The sequence below is a fragment of the Cygnus olor genome, chromosome 4 (genome assembly GCF_009769625.2).
Source record: "Cygnus olor isolate bCygOlo1 chromosome 4, bCygOlo1.pri.v2, whole genome shotgun sequence".
In the NCBI taxonomy this organism is placed as follows: Eukaryota; Metazoa; Chordata; class Aves; order Anseriformes; family Anatidae; genus Cygnus; species Cygnus olor.
Genome location: NC_049172.1, coordinates 65,497,343 through 65,519,800, shown reverse-complemented (window position 1 = coordinate 65,519,800; position 22,458 = coordinate 65,497,343). Strand labels below are relative to the sequence as shown.

General features: G+C 42.3%; 1 protein-coding gene across 3 annotated transcripts in view; it reads right to left on the bottom strand.

Annotated features, from left to right (window-relative positions):
- KIAA0232 (KIAA0232 ortholog) overlaps positions 1–21,126 on the bottom strand; it is a 67,427-nt gene extending 46,301 nt beyond the window's left edge. The window contains exons 1-2 of one of the 3 annotated variants that reach the window (XM_040555619.1): positions 20,985–21,126; positions 3,725–4,227 (exon numbers count right to left, since the gene is read on the bottom strand). In XM_040555619.1, coding sequence (XP_040411553.1) covers positions 3,725–3,955 — 231 coding nt within the window. In that variant the 5' untranslated portion in view covers positions 3,956–4,227; positions 20,985–21,126. Of the gene's footprint in view, positions 1–799; positions 887–3,724; positions 4,228–20,758; positions 20,833–20,984 lie in introns of those variants that run through there. The other 2 variants (XM_040555620.1, XM_040555621.1) reach the window with 2 other exon arrangements.
- Between the last annotated feature and the right edge of the window lie 1,332 nt (positions 21,127–22,458).

Sequence of the window (22,458 nt, the reverse complement as noted above, 5' to 3'; positions counted from 1 at the left end):
TGGGGGCACTGCGCAATTCAGCATAAACAAGATCCCTTCCTTAAAGGCTCTCTAGGACTTGGAAACACAGCTGGGCAAAACATAGCTGCTTATCCATTTTCCCAATATTTTTAGATTCAAGCCAGTGAGTCAGAACAAAAAATGCAAACATTCCAGCAAAAGTTGGTTGCAGTGAATTACGGTTTCACTTTCATCTATCATTTCTGTACAGAAAACACCTATGTCTTCTACACACAAGCCTTGAAAAAAGGCAATATTAAGTCTCTAAGAACTCACAGCTTACTTATCTAGCATTCAGCAATATTAAACCTGCTAAAATATAACTATACCCAACAGAAACCACTCTAATTGGGCAAGCCATGGTATTAACAGTGAAAATAAAACAAAAAAAATAAGAAAAGCAACCAACCAAACAAAAAAATACACATCCCAAACCCTTAACCACATTGTATCTTCTATCCAGATATTGAACTACCTCACCATACAGAGCTGGGTAATATTGGAGGAAAAACGATCAAGTGATAAGAGGAATAGAAGTTAGCAGCATAATCAAGAACGGGAACCACGTATCATGTATTGCTAACAGAACAGAAGGGAACATCTTGCTTATTCTCAACACTAAACCCTGAAGAGCTAGTCAATTAAGACTCCCATATTCTCTTGAAATACTTATTTTGTCACTGTAAACAGAAGCAAATGCTAACACAATAACACTGACATCTTAAATAGCTGGGTTCACTCATTAAGGCTGGGGATGCTTTTTGCTTCATTTTTTAATTTTAAATCTTTCTGTACTTACCTGATGTAAACTCAGTCCAGGACTTCATGCATCAATTTTCCCTGCTGCAGTTGATGACACCAAAACACCATAAAAAAAACAAGGAAGGAGGCTTCCTAAAGCAATTAAAACAGTGCTAATGATGTCATCAACATCCTGAGGAGAAAAGATCTTAATGACTATCTAAACTGCAGTTTAGAACTTCTCCAATGAAGATGATTATACAGTATCCTTAAGATTAGTATTTCCTAAATAGTTTGTCCCCTGCGGCACTCTCCTACCCCAAGCATCAGAATGGATTCCAGGGTCATCTGTTATTCCATGCAGTGCTTAGAGACCAGAGATTCCCTTTAACCTGTTCAAAACAGACATCACTGCTGTATTTTTGGAAAGAAGTGATGGCTAATCATGCCCCGCAGAAAGAAAAGAAAAATCATTTAAATAAATCCACTATTGAGGATATTTCTTCCCCTGGAAATTGTCGTATTTCTCAAGAATCAAAAGAACTGCATGGAGGAAAAATTCCTGAGACGCCAAGAACCAATTCTTCCCCTGGAATTGATCAGAATTAGAGGATCTCAGCATCTCTCAATATTTTACTCCTAAAATATTTCTCTCTCCTTTAGATATTTAATTGCTGCACTTTTCCCTGATGTCTACCTGTAAACAGTGCTGGTATTTGTTCTTCCTCTGTCTGTCTTAATATTGCACCTATCATCAAAATTGAACTGAAACTGCTTCAATGCAAACTTGCTTTTCAGAATATAGACTCTTGTTTCTGAATGACTTAACTAAACCAAAATTCGTTTTAAAATGCAAGGTCCTAAAAAATACAGAGGAGCGTGTTTTAAATTTCTTCAATTCTTCCTATATATTTTCAGTTTTCAAAGACTAAGCTATTCAAGAAAGGAATTAGGTAGCAGTGTGTTTGATAACATACGCATCCAATCATTTTTACAGAGTGCCATCACAAAACCAAATTGATACAATTGATACTAGACCTCGAAACTTAGAGAACGGTTATTGAAATAACGTGAACAAATATGGTAACAGTGTGTTATAAGCAGGGATTAAATTGGAGGAGGTAGGACAGAAACTTTCAAGCTTAGTATCTAGACACCATTCAGAAGACATTCTATAGGTCTCTTACAGCACCAGTGCAGCAACATGCATTTGGACTACTCTGCCAGCATATGCTACTCTTCTCTCTTTGGCTCGTTAAGTTCAGATAATCAACTCGGAAAGAGAACAGGAACATTCCTTAAAGCTCTGCTATCACCCCACAAAGTGCCCAGCTAAGATATCGAGATGAGAAATAAAATGAATGAGGTTTTCATAATACAGTTAATTCTGCTTCTTGCAAGGCGTGATAAAAAGAAATTTAAAATTACTGAAGTGCCAAAATTAGTTTATCACAGTAGTGATTTACAGTTATGACTATACTCCAAAATGGACTGTAAAGTCTGGCCACAGGGTTATTTTTCAAGTTTCTAAAATTCGGGTGGGTTTCACTTGATTGGTTTTTTTTGTCCTCCCCCTAAGCCCTCCTTTTTAATGGGTTGTAGAACTGTCCACTTTCCAAAATGCAGCCATTCACGTCTGACTAAGACCTAAATAAGTTCTCTGTTTAGGTATCTTCTAACTAGTGCTTACGGCATTTTTGCTTTTTGCTTTATTTTCATTACTATTATTATAAATCATGAGGTTGTTCCTGGTGGCTTCCACTGTTCTCAGATGAACTTTTGCACATAAATTACTTTTGCACATGAAGTTTTCTGTTCTGCACAACAGATACATGAGGGCTTTCACGCACAGTAACGGTTGCTAAAAGTTCAGAAACTAGCAGTATCTGACTTTTTTCCTCTTGTTTCAGCTATTTTCACATCTGTTCCACAATACCCTGCCCTGCTCTTGCTCAATTTTAAAAAAGGTAGACTAGAAAAAAAATCTGAAGGACTTAGGTTGCAGTATTCAAAGCATCACCAAAACAACAGCAAGAAAAAAGAATGAAGCCACCAAATAAGTGGTATATGCTTTCCTTCCTTCCCCTTTTCACATTAATTGCAACCACCTTATAAAGATGCAGTCCAGGCAGCACCCTTACTCCTTGAAAATTACAGAACTTCAAGTTCTCCATCCCCCCCAAAAAATCCTCTATTAACAGTATTTTGATAAAGCTTCATGATGCAGAGAAATAAAACAAACAAACACACACACCTAAAAATAATAAAAAAGGAGCTGAAATTAGGAGCAAAGAATATTCTTGGGACACACAAAATCTTTAGCAATAAAGGCACATGGGAACAGTAATTGAGTTGTTTGTTGTATGGCTTCACTTTTGCTCCCCAACCCGTTTTGGATTAGGGCCATGTATCGCAACTCGCTGTTCCACAACTCTTTTGCATGCCTTTTGTCAGGACTCAGCATTAACATTCTTTTAGAAGATAAACACTATTTGCAATAAAATAGTCTAGATCCTTGGACACTAAAATACGTATTCCTTTTTATTCTTTACTGAAAATAGCATGAGATGAAATCCGTAAGAAGTGATGGGAAGTCTACAGGCTACTGTGAAGCAGCCTAATCTGACACACAGCTTACAGAAATTACACAAGTTTACTCATGTTCCAATATTAAACAAGCCTTATAGGCACGAGTACTGAAGGTCTATGTTTATGATACAAGACATTCCGGCGTTAATAACTCTACTATTGATTGCAGTAATGCTAAAATTTTGTTCAGCGTAATTGCTGATAAAGCAAACTCACTATAGCAACCTCAGCTCACCCACCAAATTTGATCCCCCGTGTGTTTATACCCCCCTTCCACCCACACACTGAAAGACAACCACCCCCCACCACGTGAGCCATGCCCAAGTACAATACACAAAACATAACTAATACAAAAACTCACTTTCACTGGACAACATCTAAAATATGTAAATACCTGTTCCTGCAGGTCGTAGTCATAGCTATCATGCAGCAGAAGACTGAGGACATACCGAGTATAAATCATGGCATCAATGCCACACTTCTCTAGCTCTTGTCCCAGCCAGGTCTGCACTGGACCCAAAGCATGTAGCAGAGACATTTCAGAAACAGATACAGGGCCTGGATAAGAGCTTGAGGAGCTTTCAGATGGCAAACCATCCACAACAACTGTACAGATAGGGCGCATGAATCTAGGTGGTTGGCATCCTTATAACGTGAAGCATTTTCTGTAGTTGATATCCGTCGGTATCTGGAGGTGATTTTCACTCCAGTAAATAGGAGAGAGGCTTGACTTCTAGGACAATCATTTATATTTCCTGGCAGTTAGCCGTCTAGAGACGAACATCACTCTTCAGGCATGACCAGTGAATAAACTAAATCCTAATAGCAAACACATATGTAGATGTGTTTTTCTACCTTAATTTCACATTGAGGCCAGATGCAAGTCCCCAGCAGGACCTATAAGGAGGAAAAAATGAGAAGTTGTGATATTATATATCTATACACGAATAATATTAAACAGTGAAAAATAAACAAAGTCAAAACTAGTCATTTAGATACTGCTGACTCCACCTATACAGTACAGCTGTTCAGAGTCCTTTCCAAGAGTAACAGGCATTATTCCAAGTTAAAGGTGACTTCAGGAATGACACTTTCTAATGCAGAAAGACAGACTCCTTTATCAAACACTTCACAATTAATGCACCGATTGAAATACATGTTTGGCCTAGCTTTACGAGCAAGTTGAGATTTTACTACTTTCACTATCAACTGAAAAGAGACGCTTTGAACAAAGAAATTTACTTTAGTTCATATCAAGACTGTATTTTGCATCACTAGAAAACAACATAATCCTGTTGTTTTGCTGTGATTTTCATTTATGAAACAAAAAAGGGTATAATGTTTATAAAACACTGAATTTATGAAATTCTTCTGGCCAGGAGTTTCATCAGACCAAAGACCTGCTTCTCATACCCTATCACTAAATAGCTGCTATCACTGGGTTTAGGATTTTTCTATTTTTTTAGTTTCAGTATTTGCCTTGCCTCAGGCCAACAAAGCATTTCATCATCCAAGATCTGTCCACATAAATATAAATTTCTGAAACAACTTCAAAAAAATTGAGCAGAATAATTTGTTCATGTAAGAATTAACATTTAACCTTCTCTACATAAATGAATTCCCCAGTCTTACCTTAGCAAGCTTACACTCTAAATCATATTCTAAAATGGAAAAAACAGCCTAAGAATGGGAACACCTGCAACCCCAAACCAAGCCTGGCCAAGCAAGGGGCAGAACACGCAAGCCCCACACATGCAGGCGTTCTCCCCCCCAACCCCGAGGAAGGCAGGTCCTTCAGGAAACAACCCCTGAAGGAAAGGAAAGGGAACAAGAAGCCTGAAGCATCTAAGCGGTACCTACTGCTTTGGTTCAACCCCCCTGCAAGACACCGGGAGCAACTTGCTCAGAACAGCCATCGCCTGACGTAACTGAAAAATACAGCACGCACAGCATATGTTTGGTGGGCAAACAAAACTAAAGGGTGCCCTTACAGCTGACACCTATGTCTACACAACAAAAGATCACAGTTTTTAGGAGTTGTGTTTTTCTTTGCGTCACTGCCCCGGTACAGCTGCATATTCCAGAGCTTTACTGAATCAACTGCGACAGCATCAGGGAGAAAAAAAAAAAAAGCATTATGATCAGTTGCTACAGAGCTGACAAAAGCCTGCCCGACAGTTAAAGCCACCTTATCACTCTGACAGCAATCTCTGTTTGAGTAAGAAGGTAACACAACAGCATTCAGGCTGTGTCAGTAGCATGTCTGTATTGGTCAGACTCTCACAGGCAAGCATAAGTAACGGTACATCCACACATCTTGCAAAGGGCCGGTTTGCTGTTTTGCCATGTAATTACGCAAAAACTCTAATACAGCAACCAACATATTCCAAATCAAGAGCCACAAGCCCAAACTCTCAAGCAGTCCATACTCTCCTGAATGCTGAAGAGCAAAATTCCACTCAACTTTTTTTTTTTCTTTCCTTCTCCCACTGGCACAAGAAGAGATGTGGATTGCTTCATGTGATGAACACTCACTCATTCAATGCACCACCCAAACACCACGTTTTAAAGATCTGGGAAAACTGCCCTCCTGAGTTGTCTTTTTTGGGGCAGGGAGCAGCACTAGCTGAACGTTCAGGAAATCAGCGTGGTTTGGGCAGAGCTGATAGAAAGTTCCACTGGGGAGTGCAATTATGAAAAGAGGGAAACAAAAAGGGAAAAAAAAGGGGGGGGGGCGCATAACCAAGAAACGTATTGCTTCTAATCCTGTAGCTCTCTCACCTACCCCTCATCTTTTCTTTTACAGAGTGTGCAGAGAACGGAGGGGGAACAGAAGACACATCTGAAGCAGTCTGTGGTTTGCAAAGATACCATTGAAACAAGTCCAGGGGAGAGCGTGGGGAGGGCTTGCTTAAGGTGGTGACATTTTCCACTGAATGCTTTGACTATCTGACAGACGCAGCATAGCAAAGGGCTTCTGGAAAATGAGTCGTTTCAACCCAGAGTTACTTAGACACACGGCTACATGTTTAGCATCTTGTAAGGACTCAGTTTATGCTTCAGCTTTTCCCTGAATAAGGTGAAAACACAGCCTCTCTTTCCTATCCTGACATGTATTTATATGAGGCATTTGAGAACTTCAGTTCTTTATATGTAGGGTGACAAAACATTGCTTCGGCTGACCAGTTACAGTACGCCTGGCTTTCTTAGATGGGTGGGGAGAGGCAGCAAGAGAGACAGAGATCATCGCTGGAGTTAAGAAACAAGACAACAAAATTTCTAGGATGTTCAAGTATTGTGGACAAGTTTTTTTGAATATCACATTTCAATTCCTCTTTTTAATATTATTTTATTATGTTTCAAAAAATATACATAATCTAATAACTGGAAATTGGAAAAAAATCTGAAATAGTCTTTGAGAGTTCTCATTTTACAACTCTCTCGAGTACTCTGCTTTACAGAAAGTGCTAAGCATCTATTCCCGTTATGTTTCAGAACAAAATTCCATGCAAACTGGGAAATATTTTCCCAGCCCAGCACTAGACAGAGGTTTTTCAAATCAAATTAACACAAGTCACTCAACTAGTAAACATTTCTGCTAACAGATGCGAAGCTCAACTTTACAGATAACATTATCTGAGAAGTAAGTTCGCATCCCTTTTTGATCTTTTTCACAGCCTTGTTAATACAGCCTCCATCCTCACAATGGTCATGGCTAACCTGAACAGACACTACAATGAAGCTTTAGGAATTAGTGCAGAGCTTGTTACTTTAACTACCAAGTTGGAAAGAATTCTCCATTTCCAGCTGTAAAATATGATGGAGGGACACGCCTCGTAATGACAATTACTAAATAAAAATCTGCACGTACATACCAGTAGTTTGTGAAAACTATACTGATTACTTACAAATGCCAAAGTCAAAAACACAGGATGAAATTCTTTCAAAAGAATTTCTACTTACTCCACTAACTAGTACATCTTCCTTTTAAGTAACCTTCAGTTTTTATAACACTAATCAATGACCTTCACAAGGTCATTGACAGCCAACCTATGAAGTGTCCTGTGCAGGAAACAGACTGCGATATTGTGTAAATAAACACTGACTTCACCACTCCGACTGCTTTAGAATAGATTCTCTTCCTCAAAACTTGACTCAGTGTGATAACCACTAAACGTTCTTTGGACCCAAAACAAACAGCTGTAGACAATCACTTGGTTTTAGTATGCTTACATGTAGAGCTGTTGCCTTTGCTGTAACTAAGTGTTCTGTAGTAAAAAAAGAACAGGAGGAGGACCAATGGTATGGAAATTGAAGCTGAACACTCCATGCCAGTTCCTATGATGCTGTCTTTTATGGCAAATAGTCTTTTTTGAAGACAAAATAATCTTAGTCTTCCTTGTAAGCAAAATGGGATGTAGCTATTGCTGTGACAAATTCACAAAAATAATTCAGAGCATCTTGAGCCACGCAAACACCTTCGTGACAGTTGTGTCTACAGATAGGAAGTTTTATACTGTAAAATTACACTAAGATTACTAAAGAGTACAGTAAAATAAAGATGTAATTAAATCACTCTTCATTTAAACTGACACAGGCCCACCCAGAAAGTGCTAGCATACCAACAGAAAGAGCAAACTCACTATAAAATCATGCCAGGTGAGACATTTCCACATCTTCACCAACTTTTTTCTCCATCATTCCCTTTTGTACAAAAAGAAGTTATTTTACATAACTTAAGAGGGAAAGTAGGTTCTTTTTTTCCCCCCAATTGTTTCTAATCTTGGAAAACAGTGAACAAAGCCAAACCACAAAACCCACTGAATTAATCTAAGGTTGCCTCATCTGTATTTTATCAGCACCAAGAGGCCCCTGAAAATTACACATTTATATGGCAAGGTTCTGAACAAACACCTTTAAATGAAAAAAGTAAATAGACTTCATGCTTTAACAAGCTTTCCTAAGGACACACCTAATATCAAGACTTAAAGGAGTAGAAAACATTGGAATTGGAAAAAAATGTGCCTTATTACTGTCCTTTCAGTAAACTAAAGGACAAGACTGCTTCTTGTAGATCATAAAAATATAGCTTAAAAAGGAGGCAAACCGTTTGCAGACTTAAATTCACAATACCAGGGTCTATACCCAACCGGAAAAAAAAACAGGATCTACAATAGGATCCATTTCTTTGCATAACCTGCAAATAAAGACCTTCAGGCAACAAATCTTTCTTACACACCGCTGTGCACCTACTACACAGAAGTCAGCCTCTTAGGTAAAGCTACAGACACCACCTTCTTCTTTCCTTTCATTCCCAGGAGGGATAACCATCACACCTGGGCCTCCAGAGATTCATTCATGTTAACAATTAGACCAAACATTGTCACACAGTAGTTAAGTGCTGTTTTACGAAAAATTTCCTTTAATATTCTGTGAAATAGGCTAGTACATTATGTAGTTTACAATTAAAAGCTGTCATTTATTAAAGTTTTTTTTTTTGCTACCATCTCTAACAATGTATGACAATTTTTCAATTACAGAATTCTTAGTTTTTTAAATGTGAATATGAAAGTCCACACTTCTAAACTTGAAAATAAATTTCACAAGTAGTACTTTTTTCACAGAATAGTTTTATTAAAAGCCAACAAACAATCCTTCCTCTCCCTGACAACTACATGTAGATAAATCTGCAAATCCTAACTGGTATAAATCAAAAGTGAAAATTTTATCATGTGCGGTCAATAACATTAAAAGTTATGAATTCACTTTAGTAACTTTCGGTCCCCTCTAGAAGACTGATAATCAAAAGTACTGTCACATCATATGATGGTAACAGAAGTCCACATTTTTTCTGATGTATTATGGAGGAATCATCAATTTTACCATCATTTGTTTTGTTTCTTTTAGTGAAAAAACTCAATAAATCCTTAATATGCAAACCAAACAGTCACACACAGGGGAAAGCACTGTCAAAGCCCAGAAACAAAGCCTATTTAAAAATCCAGTGAACAATGGAATCTGTGTCCTTAATAAATTTCACATGGCATTTAAAAGACATGTGAATCCAGAAGTTGTTATTTTTTAATCACATGCTTTGACAATCTAAGAAATTTGGCTGTGTTGTCTTCAGAGCAAGGACAGCCTTTTTATGTCTTGGCGATGGTAGATGTTATTGTACAACAAATAGCAGAGCAGGGACTCGATTCATGACCAAGGCTCTGAACCACTACCGTAAACCAAAAAAATTGATAATGCTTGTGCTATAAACTAACCTCTCCCTCCACCCCATTTCAGACAATTCCTGCCACGAAGCTTCAGAAGCTTTGTGTCACAACAAACACCGATTAAAACACCCAAATGGAATCAAAGCAAGAAGTGCTAAAGTAGTCAGAAACGTACACACAGCTCTGTGAATTAACTTTTAGATACACATTGAATTCCTTTTTTTTTTTTTTTTAAAAAAAGGAGTATTACTGAGAAGTGCAATAGTAGTATAGTTATGTTTTGACAACGGATATAGGTTCTAGAGTACCTCGGTCATCTCAGAGAAGCACACACAGGACAGAAACCAGTGTGTGGCTGTCACTGCAGGATTTTTTTTCCTTGAAAAATCTGCTTGCGTATTTTCATAACACTTATCCAAATGAAAATCTGAAGCTGCTAATCCTGTGTAAATGCTTAAAGGAATTACTGAAAGAATTCATGAGTTACCATATAAGCCTCATTTTCTTAGCTTCTTAGCAAAGAGAAAGAATGCAGATATAACCAAGATGACACAAAGGAAGGCATGAGCACAGTTCTGTAGGATTTTGCACTGGGACCCGTGTTGCTTAATAAATTTATAAATGACCTGAAAGATGGGCTAAGTGACACAGTGAAGAATTTAGCAAGTTACAGCAAGCTAGCAGAGACTGTGAGCACAGAGCAACTGAAAAACTGCAGAAGGACCTTATGAAACTGAGCAACTCTGCAATAAAAATCAAACAAAATTCGGTGCAGATAAACTTGAAGGGAGACAAGGCAGGAATAAAACCCTCGTGCTACTACTACCAAGCTCCTTATACAGAACAGTGAGCTCTGAGCTCACTGCTCACCGCAGAAACAAGCTCCTAAGTAGTATGTTGGAAATTTCATGAAACCATAAACTAGGAGCCAGAAGCAGTCGAAAGACCAAACCACATTACAAAACCAAAGCCATCTATGTCACCACATTCACATTTTGCCCACACGCCGTACACTGCTGCAATGGATAGACCTTTAAATGATCCTGACCCATGCTTAACATACACATACATGAATGGTATGGAGCATGGGGTGGAAATTGCACTGGCTTGGGCTGGGCTAGAATTAATTTTCTTCACGGCAGCCCGTATCCCGCTACGTTTTGGCTTTGCGACCAACCCAGCCTTGGTAACAGCGGGATGCTGCAGCTATTGAGAGCGGCGCTCACACCGTGTCAGGGCCTTCTCTGGCTCTCAGGCTGCCCGGCCAGGGCCAGCGAGGAGGCTGGGCTAGGAGAGGGCAGACCCAGGGCAGCCAACGGGATGTCCCATGCTGTGAAGCATCATGCTCAGCTGTAAAAGCTTGGGGAAAACGTGCTGACAGGGGGATGACACGCAGACATTGGGAGTTGGGGCATCTGTGCTCCCACGTACCCGCTACGCATGAGGGAGCCCTGCTTTCCTGGCAATGGCAAAACATCTGCCTTCAGGGGGAAGCAGCCAGTTCATTCTTTCTTTTGCTTTACCCATTGAATTGTCTTATCTCAGCCCACAAGTCTTCTCCCTTTTACCCTTCTGATCCTCTTCCCCACCCTGCTGGGGGAAAGCGAGCAGGCAGCTGGGCGGTGTCAGCTAACCCACAGCGGCCCACAGAGCCTTGGTCCTGCGATATCAGAACAGATGTGCCCTCCCTGGATAGGGAAGGACTGCAAGAGCTACATATAAAACTTCACACGAGAGGTATGAGGAATTCCTTGTCAGAAGATTTGAGGACACAAAACATGCATATTTCGTTCGGCTCCAAACAAAATTGAGGAGAGGTCCCTTCAGAGTTTCCAACAAGGCACACCCCTTAGACTGAGAACAGCGAGGGGCAGAGGCACTAACTGGGAGAGGTATCCTATATATTCCCCATTTTTTTTCTTCTGTTACAGCTCACTTACAGATGCTGCCGCAGACAAGTACCAGATTTGACAAAGCCTTTGTCTGCACCAGTACAGTTGTTCTCATAAAACATTCATGTTCACCATAATACAAGAACACCACTCCAAAGAAAAGTAGCTGGAGGAGTTCAATTACCTGATCCACTCGCAGAGCTGCACATTAACATACATGAACTTTGTGACAAGATGTCAGAACATCAATCCTGCCAGAGAGCAGAGCATTAACTGAGCTGGGGGGAACAGTCACGGAGGCCTGCCGAGTAAGCTGGTGAAGCGCCTGCACAAGGTCCAGCTGCACAGCCGAGATGCCAATATTCTTGGTAAGCTGGATGTTATCCACTTCCTCAAAAAGTGTGATATAAACTGGGAGATGTACAATTTGTTAGTTTTAAAAAGGCGAGATAGAGGAAAAAGCATGACTGAGCAGCAAAACCTACGGATGCTGTGAACAGTCACAGCACCCTACGTCCGTCACATATCAGAACTTCATTGCTTTACAGAATTACAAGATCTGGAAGTGGCTTCACAAGCAGACTCTTTTGAAAGGGTTCCTGTTAGTACAGCACACTTCTAAGAAGCGCCTTTACATGGTGAATACATAAGAAGTGGCTCTCCACTAACAGGACGTATGGATGTAACTCATAAGCCCTATCAGTCAGCAAGTTTTGCAGAACTTCTTTCAACAGTGTCTTAATGCGTTAGTGAGCAAATTTTGTCTTCAAGACAGGAGTGTTGTCGTCTCAGAGCATCACCCGGGAAACTTTCAGGAGATCAAGGCTCAGTATCAAAGGTGTATTAAAAAAATCCAAAAGCAGTAACCTCATTTTACAGCATGTAACCAGTACATCCGTTTCCATTAACTTCAGGGAGTCCGGAGCAGTTCTGATAAAACTCACGCAGCTGATAAATAAAGCAATTTCTGGTACCACACATCTGTTGTGTGGCCATGCCAGACAAGTTTAGGGGCAGCATACTTGTAAACTGCTCCCCCCGCTTCTGCCAAAACCACCACGTCTCCAAAAATTTCAGTATTCATTACAAACAGGGCTTTCTACTGCTAAAAACACCTTCAGATATTGATCAGCTTTAATAAACCAAAAGATGTTTATAGACGTATGAAGCTACAGGAGTGAAATGCTGCCTCACTGGCCAGCCATCATTAACATTGGCAACATTTACATCATTTCAGTAAGAATTTGTCCAAACGAGGTTAGCCATCTATCAATACAATCCTAATGATTCTCTTCACAAAAAATATAGATATGCTGCCATGAGAAAGCCTTTTTTCCAGTTTAGTTTGTTACCGTCCAAAACTGAATTTTGAACTAAAGTTAAAGCTTTTGAACTAAATTTAGAACTGGTGCTTGAACTAAATTTTACTTGTTTAAACAAGACTACAGTCTTTTTAAAATCCTATCTGAAAAAGGCAACACGTACACATATCACCTAACTTAGAAATAAGATTTTTTTTAATAAGCTTAAAAATATAAAGTGGAATCTGCAGACAAGGAATTTTAATATTTTCTACATTAAAAGTGAACTTAAGAAACTACAGGTAACTGACAAAATTTTGAAGCAATTACTGTTACTGCTGGCACAAGTACCAGTTTGTAAAAAAACAACAACAAAAAAAAACAACTAGAAGTGAGGGCTTTTATCCTAGCAGTAACGCACTTTCAAGAGAAGGACACCACCAGCAGCAGCACCTTCATGGGGAAACCTGCCGACACAAAGGGTAACGTAAACCACACCTCAGCAGCACACTGCTACCACAAGAGGATGTCCCAGCATCTACCTGGAAGGAATGGTAGGAGACTCTCAGCAGTTTGGCCTTGTACAAAACCTATCCACTGCGTGGCTGCACGGATGAATGGGAGCGGTTTGTTGTACACCAAAGAAAAATCATTTTTGGTGGGTGGGTCTTCAGCAAGCACAAGTAAGCGGTCAACTTTTGTTGCCACAAAATTTCTCCATCAGGTGTAAGAGAGGAAGTGGCACTGCCGCCTTCACGTAATTCAGCAGACTCAGCCTTAAAACAAGCAGAATCCCAGTGCAACGGCAGCCTGGAGACGTCACAGTACTGGCTGCTGCAGGTTTTGGTAACAGAGAGGTTAACAGCACACTGCGGCTAGCCTGCAATATTGCGGATCACCAAGGTGTGGAGAATGCAAGAGGAACACGGGGTGCTGGTTCAGAGGAAGGCATACACGCACCTCCAAAGTGCCGCGCCAACACCAGCTTTCCGACAGTTCTGCTTTGTTTCTTTTTACCAGTGAAGGTATCAGTATGATTTAAGCGTTTCAATTTCAAACTGCAGGTCTCAGCAGCACACCTCACGTCTGTTACACCCAGGGAACGCTTGGATGGACTGCTACAGGGCCGGAGAGAAGTCCCTGTCTAGCTGTAACTTCAAGGAGGAGACAGTCTTTTTTGTTCAAACCCAGGAGAGTTTTTTACAAGGACATATTTATCAAAAGCTCTATCTTTTCCTATGTGCATGTACAAAAGCAGCAGACTGCACATTACTGATTACCATCATCATTCTTTGATAATTCTCTCAGGTTTAAGAAGAGAAACGGAGTTAATAAAAAACAAATCCGAATATATAACTAACATCACAAAGGGGGCACGTTTTAAACCCACCGAGACATTTATCTTCAGAACTTTTGGCACGTAAAACCTGTAAGCTCCCTACCACTCGCATCTCAATAGACCTACTGATTTTTCTGCCACCTAGAACGTACGGGGGGCTTTCCACTGAGAAGGATGCAGCCATGTCACGGAAAGATCAGGCACACACGCTCTACTGTTTTGACCCCTCTGCTTCCTGCCTTCTTGACGCCTTGCCCAACCTCTGGAGCAGTTCAAGCAAGCAGCTCTCAGCCAGAGCCAGAACTCCCCTCCCCAGGAGGGCGGTAATGGCCTGGAGGCCAAAGTCCTGCAGGTGTCCATCGCAGCAGACCTGCCTCCAGCTTCAGAGCCTCTCCAAGGATGGACACAGCCACCCGTGTGCCCTACCGGGCTGCCAGGCACAGACACCCATGGGGCATCACCCCCCAGCGGCAGCGGGGCCACCCCGATAAAGCATTGGGTGCTCTTCACTGCCCAGCGGCCACTCTTTTCGCGCAACCGTATAGCATTTAATACAGTTAAAATGAAATTTAGTCTTAGGCATACTTTGCATCTTTGAGCTGGGGAGGGAAAAGGAGAGTGAATTATGAATTCCTGACATGCAATAGCTACTGTCCATTTAAAGGCAGAGGTATTTCTCCAGCTATTTATACCTTCAGAGTCAATACCCAGTAATGACCACGCTATACGTTTTACTTTATTTCATTAACTTGTACGTGGTTCTTCTCTGAATGCTTACTACTGAGGTCTTCTATATTTGGTTGAGGTTTTCTGTACTTGGCCTGTGATTCAAAGCGTTCGTTACTGTCTTTTTGAAAAGCCTAAAAACAGCCCCACGAAGGGTTTAAAAATCAAATATACTTGCCTGACTATACAGTATTTTCAGTATCTCTTTCCATTAAAAAAATGGTATCATAAATTCAGTTGGGAGCTACATATAGAGAAGGTTTTCATTTCATTAATAATTGTGCAAAAATGTATAATAACTCAGGCACGAGAAGCTCGATGCTAATGAAGAGCTCTGAAATTAACTCTCAAGCTCTATGAATTAACCAGCAGAGAAGATATTGACTTAGCAGTGAAGAAAATATGGCAGAGCTACAAAGGAAATTGTTACACTGGCTTTTCCCCTGCACCCTTATCACCTCTAATTTTTAATCCCAAGTATTAGTAAATAAAATTCCATATATTTATCAAATGGAGTACAGAAGCAGGAGACTTGGCAATTTTGAACAGAGTAACAATTAAAGAAAGAATTAATATATATTTTGGCATTCAATTGCATTTTAATATGTATTTTGTTCAGTTTATATTGTCACACCCTTGGGAAAAAAATTTTCTTCTTCTTCTTCCTTAAAAATGGTGCTGCCTTTTTTCGCCATGTTCTGTCTCACTTATATGACTAGATAAATTCCTCAAAAATACTACTGATTATTCAAAAAAAATGTTTACAAACTAAGCAGGTAGGACAGGTTAATATTGCTTTTAAAACAAAACTTAGTGCTTGCTACTTCAAAGGACAGCTGGAAAATGTATTTTTACTGAAACACAGAATATTTAACCATCACCGCAGAAAAACTCTTACAAAAACACCGGCTCAGCATTATATTACTTCTCTTCAAGGAAGTTACTGTGCTGTTAACCAAGGTATTTCTTTCACAACTCAAGTTCAAAGTTACTAAAAACTGGAACTCTGAGGTTTTTCTCAAGCCGATAAGATATCCTGTTCAGAGTAGCTGGTGAAAAAAACATCTACATAAATGTGAAAATTAAACTAACAGCTGGACCTACAGAATCATTTTATAACTCGTGTCACCCCACACAACTCAACGTGACCTCCAGCAAAGCAGTTCCAAAGACTTCAATAGGAGACTTAAGGCAAGAAGCCCCCTGGGTCGTTCCGTGCCCCTGCCGAGCACAGCGGCCATATAAGCGGCAGAGTGAACTTCTACCCCAGAAGACAGAACCAGAATGAAAGTCACTCAACAGCAACCTTTAGCTAACTAGTAACAATCATTAGCTCAAAACCTTCAGCCAGCTGAATTAAAACACCATGAAAAAGCAGAAGCTACTCCTTCAATTTCCTAAGGAAGGTCACCACTCAGACATACCACTGGACGCCAGCTCTGTTTCTTTCAGGACACTCCAGCACCCCAAATTCCCTGTCCTGTTTTAAGGTTGCACTCCCACTCAGCCACAGAGTCTTCAAATTCGTTTCAAGTTTGTAATAACAGATTACGGTGTCACAAGGATTTAGCGAGAATTAATTACTCATTCAGTGGCAGCAATATGCATTCCTGATTTCTTCATTAGCGATGCTTCGAGCAGCCTTTTTCCTTTAGGCTAATAAAACATTTTATTTTGGTCATTTGGGATGTGTCATATATGCTTTTTAAGAAAATAATTTCTTTAATCACTCTGTATGTTTGAGCGTGTTTTGCCACTTTACTGTTAAAGATTATCTCAATCCAAATCTTGACTAAGCTAACATTACCTGGGATAACCTTGCAGAGCGTATCTTGCAACTCAGCCCCGCTGTTCTGATGGTAAAACTACACAATCTTATGAAAACGGCTTTATTTTCTCTGGCTTTCAGCTAGCCCCTAATCTCTTACTCTTATCTCTGCACTTTCTTTAACGGGACGCACAGCCCCTCCTGCAGCACGACTACACAACTCTTCTACAACCCGACTTGCTCATCGAACTGAGTCTCCAAAACAGCAGCGAAAACCCAACCCACACCCAATTTAATAACGTGTGAATGGCTTAACAGCTCCTCCTTTCCATCCAGCATCTCAAACACAGGCACGTTAAGATGAAACAACGTGCTTCTGCTTCGATTCACTCAGTGACACAGCTGATAGGAAAATGCCGGTCTCGTCCAGCCCAGCCCGGTGCTCCATCGAGCACCCTTGTTCCCTTGGTGCTTTTACATCAATTTAATAATGACATGGGGGAGATTTTTTTTTTAAGTTACAGAAAGTAACAATATTCAAAAAAACAATATTCAGATCTTATCCCTATTACAATTTAATTTCTAAATGTTTTTTTCTTTTGGCACAGAGAGTAAGTTTTCACCTGCAATCCTTTCTGAGATAAGACCTAGAAAGTTACAGCCGTGAGTAAAGCTCACGTTGACTGTATGTTTGGAACTTCCTCCTCAAGACACTAAATCACTAAAATGAGAAATTTAAACATTCCCAAATTACATTAAAAATGAAAATTTTTACAGCAAGCCTGCATACAGACTATGCATAAACTCAGCAGGATATAATTAAATCTACTGTATATAATATCATAACAGTAAAATGAATTTAAATTAATTTACACTCAACAAAAAAAAAGTTAAAAATGAAATTAAATCTATAATTGAGTGTCCACACTGCTTCCTTGGAAATCAAACTCTTGGAAGGACAGGTGCCCAAGTGGACATACGGATACTAGGTTATAAACAGAATCTAGATAACCAAGGAACAGTTTTATGGGGGTAAATCCAGATACTTGCATGTGAAATTAGAAAGGAAATAACACATTAAAAATTCAAAATTCTCAGTAGCTTCCAATATAGCTAGAGAAAGAACGTTTAGTAAGAAGCTTATAAAAGGAGAATCTTTTCACTGAATGTTCAAAAAAGAACAACAAAAAACCGTCATGGCCAATAAAATGCACATTGGATCCCTCAACAACCATCATAAATGCACCCAAACAGCTGCTGGGAAAGTACAAGATCCCTTACAGTAAAAATGTTGTAACTGGCTGGTATAGATCTCTTTCTACTAAAGCATTCGAGAAGTCCTGCAGTTAGCTGATATTTCTGCCTAGAAAAATCTGGTAAATGGTTTCCAAATTAAAAAGAAAACATGCTTTTCCCTCATAACAGCCAATTTTCGTTTTATCTATCTACTCAAATGCAACCGAGCATTCAAATATTCATTTGAACATTTTTATTTTGCATCATGAAATTAACTTTACTGAGAAAATTTCTTGGGGAAAAAAAAAAAAAAAACAGAACAAAGCAAACAGAAGACAACTCATTTCAATAATTATGTTTCCAAATGACCTACGCAGCCTGTCATTGGTCTTGGACTGAAGTGAAGGATTCCAACTTCTGTCCCCCAATACAGAAGAAAGTACCCCAAGAAACAGGGCACGTTAAAGAGCTTCCAGAAGATCACCTGCATTCCAGGCTCCACGAGCAGCACAGATAACTAGAATAGTCCCTGCTACTTCTCTTAGCCTACAGGAATCCCAAGTCTTGCTGCCCTCATCACCTTCTGCTTTACCAGACGTTATTACTCATCATCTTACCGTAGGAAGTTATTACCTGCAGTTATTAGCCATTAGCTGTCATTACCATTAGACAATTTTAGGGGCTCCACATAATCATTCCATCGGACACGTATGAAACATATGCTATCAACGCATGTCTTAAGGAAGAAAAAGGGTAGCAGGAAATAAGGGTCTTTTTCTCTCACAATCCACAGAAACCCCTGGATTTAAATATATCTATACACATATTCTTTGAATATATTAACATTTAGATGGATTTTAAGGAAATATTTAGCACATACCACTTTCAACATCCACCACTATGCATTTTGCATACTTCTTCAAGCAGAGTCTAAACCAACAGATGATTTTGCTGGGAATTAGCTAAATAGATAGAAAAAGTCTATTCTGACTCTACAGCACTAAACCTAAAAACTAGGAAAATTCCACAGAAAATTCACCCGTGCTAATTATAAAACCAACCTATTGGCTTCCTTCCTTGCCCCTATTCACCTAGGAACAAGATGCTCAAGAAGGACAAATAATGGAGTTGACGCTAAGTTATGAGCAGCATCTAGATCTTCCTCTGTCCCTGTTCCTGCCAGAACGCCCAGCAAGCTAGCAAAGGAAAATGCTGACATCATTTTACCCCTATGGAATTTCTCTTACTTGGAAGAATAATGAATAGCAACAAGAAGAAAAGCAATGGGGAGTGCAGACTGTGAAATCAGCAAATTAAGGTAACAGATGTTCACGGCCTCCTACTTTTCCTCTTGGGTCACATATAAGTCTGTTTGCCCCTTCCCCTCCTTCTGATTCACCTGCCGATAAGCAGAAGGGCTGTGGGGTCAGGTACCTAACGCAAACATACAGAATCTGTGGTCCGAAATGATCACTGCCGCCAATGGAGCACAAAACAAATGATCTGAGGTAAAGTTCCAGGAGTGTGTGGGAATACCTGCCAGGCAGAACATGGCGGGGATGTAAACTGCTGATGCTTTCAATGGAGCGTACAAATTGGGATGTCCCCTAAAATCCTTAGCCTTTGAACATGAAGAGCATTACAAACAGACAACGTGCTACTCACCTTATCTGTTACCTACGTGCCCTCTCACATCTTGGCGTTGGGGACTGAGGGTTCTGATACACACACAGTGTGCTGTATTGATTGGAAGGGAGGGGTTGTACGCTACCATTTTAGCATATCCATACTGACAAGAAACAGCAGATGGAGGATTAGTACAAAATAAAATCTGTAGAGTTACATGTCAAGTAACAATCAAGTTACATGTCATTTACTTTTATAGGGAATATTTTTGTCCTAAACAATAAATTTTTTAAGAAGGCTGTTTCAGACCGCCACGGATTGCGAGCAGCCTGCAATACTTGGGTTTTAAGCACTGCAGTGGAGTAGTTTGTTTTACACAATTATCTACTGAATCATCGCGAGCTCACTTTTGACAGCCAAGACACCAAATTTGATCTGCAATTTCCACTTCATCACAGGGACTGAGAAGTAATAGACGGTGTGCGACGGAAGGGCAGAAAGCAAAACGTTTAAAAGGTTTACAGGGGGGAAAATCAACTGCCTGTAACATGCTGTTCTCAGGTCCTGGACCTCCAAGCTACACCCGAAATCACACCCGGACAGAAAACACTGGAAGCACAGCAATGTCTTCTCCTAAAAGGACAAGCAACCCGTACCACTGTCACCCTTCAGCTGAGCACCGGGTACTGCAGCGAGCAATTAACACAAAGGCAGAGCGGCGGCGGGCTCCCACTTCTCCCAAACTTTCCGAGGACGGCCGGGCGTCCACCACCCGTATAATGGCCATCCCTGGGAGGAGGAGGCGGCCGGGGGGGTGCGGCCAGGGGTCTCCGGGCCGTGGCAGCCCTGCGAGGAGCTGTAACCTTCGCCAAACCTTGGCCCCCCCCGCCCCGCCCGCTGCCGCTCAGCGGCTGCGGCCCCGCCGGGCCCGCCCCGGCTGCGCAGCTCGGCGCGGCCATAGGATGCGGCTGCCATCAGTCGCCCGTCAGCACGGCTCCTCCTCCTCCTCCTCCTCCTCCTCCTCCGGAGGCAGCCCGAGCCTTTCTGGCCGCCTTTTGCCTTCCGTAGGCCCCTAAAGGACAATGCTGGGGGGAGGAAAAAAGGACCGGGAGGGGAGGTAGGGGGGGGCGGTGACCCGGCGGGGAGGCAGCCGGGGAGCGGCCCCCGGGCAGGGCACGGCCGCGGGGCTCCCCCCCCAAACCCTGCCACCCCCCTGTCCCCCGGGCGGGCTCCGGAGCCGCCTTCCTCTGCCTCTCCTCATCCTCATCCTCACCCTCCTCATCCTCCTCCTCCTCCCGCTCCCGGCCCACGCTCACCTGCCGCCGGCTGCCCCCAGGGCTCCGCTCACACCGGGGCACCCCCGGCCCCGCCTCGCCGCCGGCCTCCAGCCCCCAGCCCCCCTTTTGCTCCCCTTTCCCCCCCCTTTTCCCCCTCGTTCCCCTCCCCGGCCCCACAGCTCCTCCTCCTCCTCCCCCCCCCCGCCAACCCCACACCGGGGCCGGACCCCGGCGCTCCCTCCTGCCCTCCTCAGCGGGTCGTTACCTGCCGTGGCGGCGCAGAGCGGGGCCCCGGGGCCTGTGGCAGGCGGAGAAGAAGAAGAAGGAGGAGGAGGAGGAGGAGGAGGAGGCGGCGGCGGGCTCCGTCCCGCTGCTGCCGTCCCCGAGCGAGGCGGGCGGGCCGGGGCCGGGCCCTGCCCCGTGAGGCGGTACGGGCGGGGAGGGGGGGGGGGCGGCCGCTCCGTCACTAGGCAACAAGCCGCAGCGCCCCGGCGGACCGCGCCGCGGGCTCCTCCCTGTATCCTTCCGCTCGCGGGGCGGCACGGATCCCGCCGCCGACGGGCTGCTGTAGGGGAGGGATGGAGGGGAAGGGGGAAGCGGGTGTGCTGTGTGGGGACACTGAGGGGTGGGGAGGGAATCGGGGGATTGCGATAGTTTGTCGTGACAGGGCTCGCTGGGAGGGGTTGGCGGGTGAGGGTGGTGCTGAAGGGAAGCCCGCCCGGGGAGGGAGGGTGCCGCTGGAGGCTGGGTTTCGTTAGGGAGCCGTGAAACTTCGGTTCCCTGCGATAAAATGCCGCCCGGATCGGGGCTGTAGGCGCCGCCGGGGAGTGAGGAGGTTTTTAGTATAGTACATTGTTAGAAATGGGCCACCGTAGGACCGAAAATACGACAAAAGGCGCACCCAAGTGCTAGTTACGCGGGTTAGTTGGGAAAATAATAACGCCCTTTTTGGGTGCGCATTAGGTCTGTGCGTTTCTCGGGTGTATGAGCACGTCCAGGTCAGAGGAAAGTCAATATTACGTAAGATGTCAAAGTAAGTCCTCTGTCCGTGCATAATCCGGAGGCTTGCTTTCCTTTTATTCACAGCTGAATGTGTGGTTCTCAGAGATCCGCAGCGAGGTATGTCATCGAAATTGGCCAACACTGCGCCTTTTGTGTGAACAAAATCTTCCCTCAGCCACTGGAACCAAGCTCACCTTTGAAAGATTGATGCCCGCACCCCGGATGCAGGCCTTTTGACGAGTTAAGCCTGTACATAAAACCATGTCTCATAAACCATGAATGCAGGCCAAGGTAGTAGCTGCTGCCTCCCAGCCTCTGTTCGTGACACAAGAGCGGCATTACTCTAGTTTTCCCTTTTTTTTTTTTTTTAGCTAGGCTTCATCTTTTTTTAAACGTCCCTTACCAAGCACCTAATTTAGTTGTAAATTTGGCTTAGGCTAGTCAAGTAAGCCTAAGTTTTTTAAAGTTAAATAGGCAGGATTATGTGGCTACATGAGCTACTGACGTTCTCTTAAATGCTGCCGAGGCAGTAATTGATGTCATATGAACGTGGAGCTGATCAGTGCAGTTCCCTCCGAACCTTGAGCGAGTATTATGGGAAAGCTCAAAAGAGAAAGTAGTACTTTAAACCCCGTGCTAGAAGGGCAGAGTCGTTCTCTGGGCTATTTAGTTACTGTTTAAGTTATTTTCTTGTTAAGAAGAGCTGAAACTGAAAACGGAAAAGCTTGGGGGAAAAA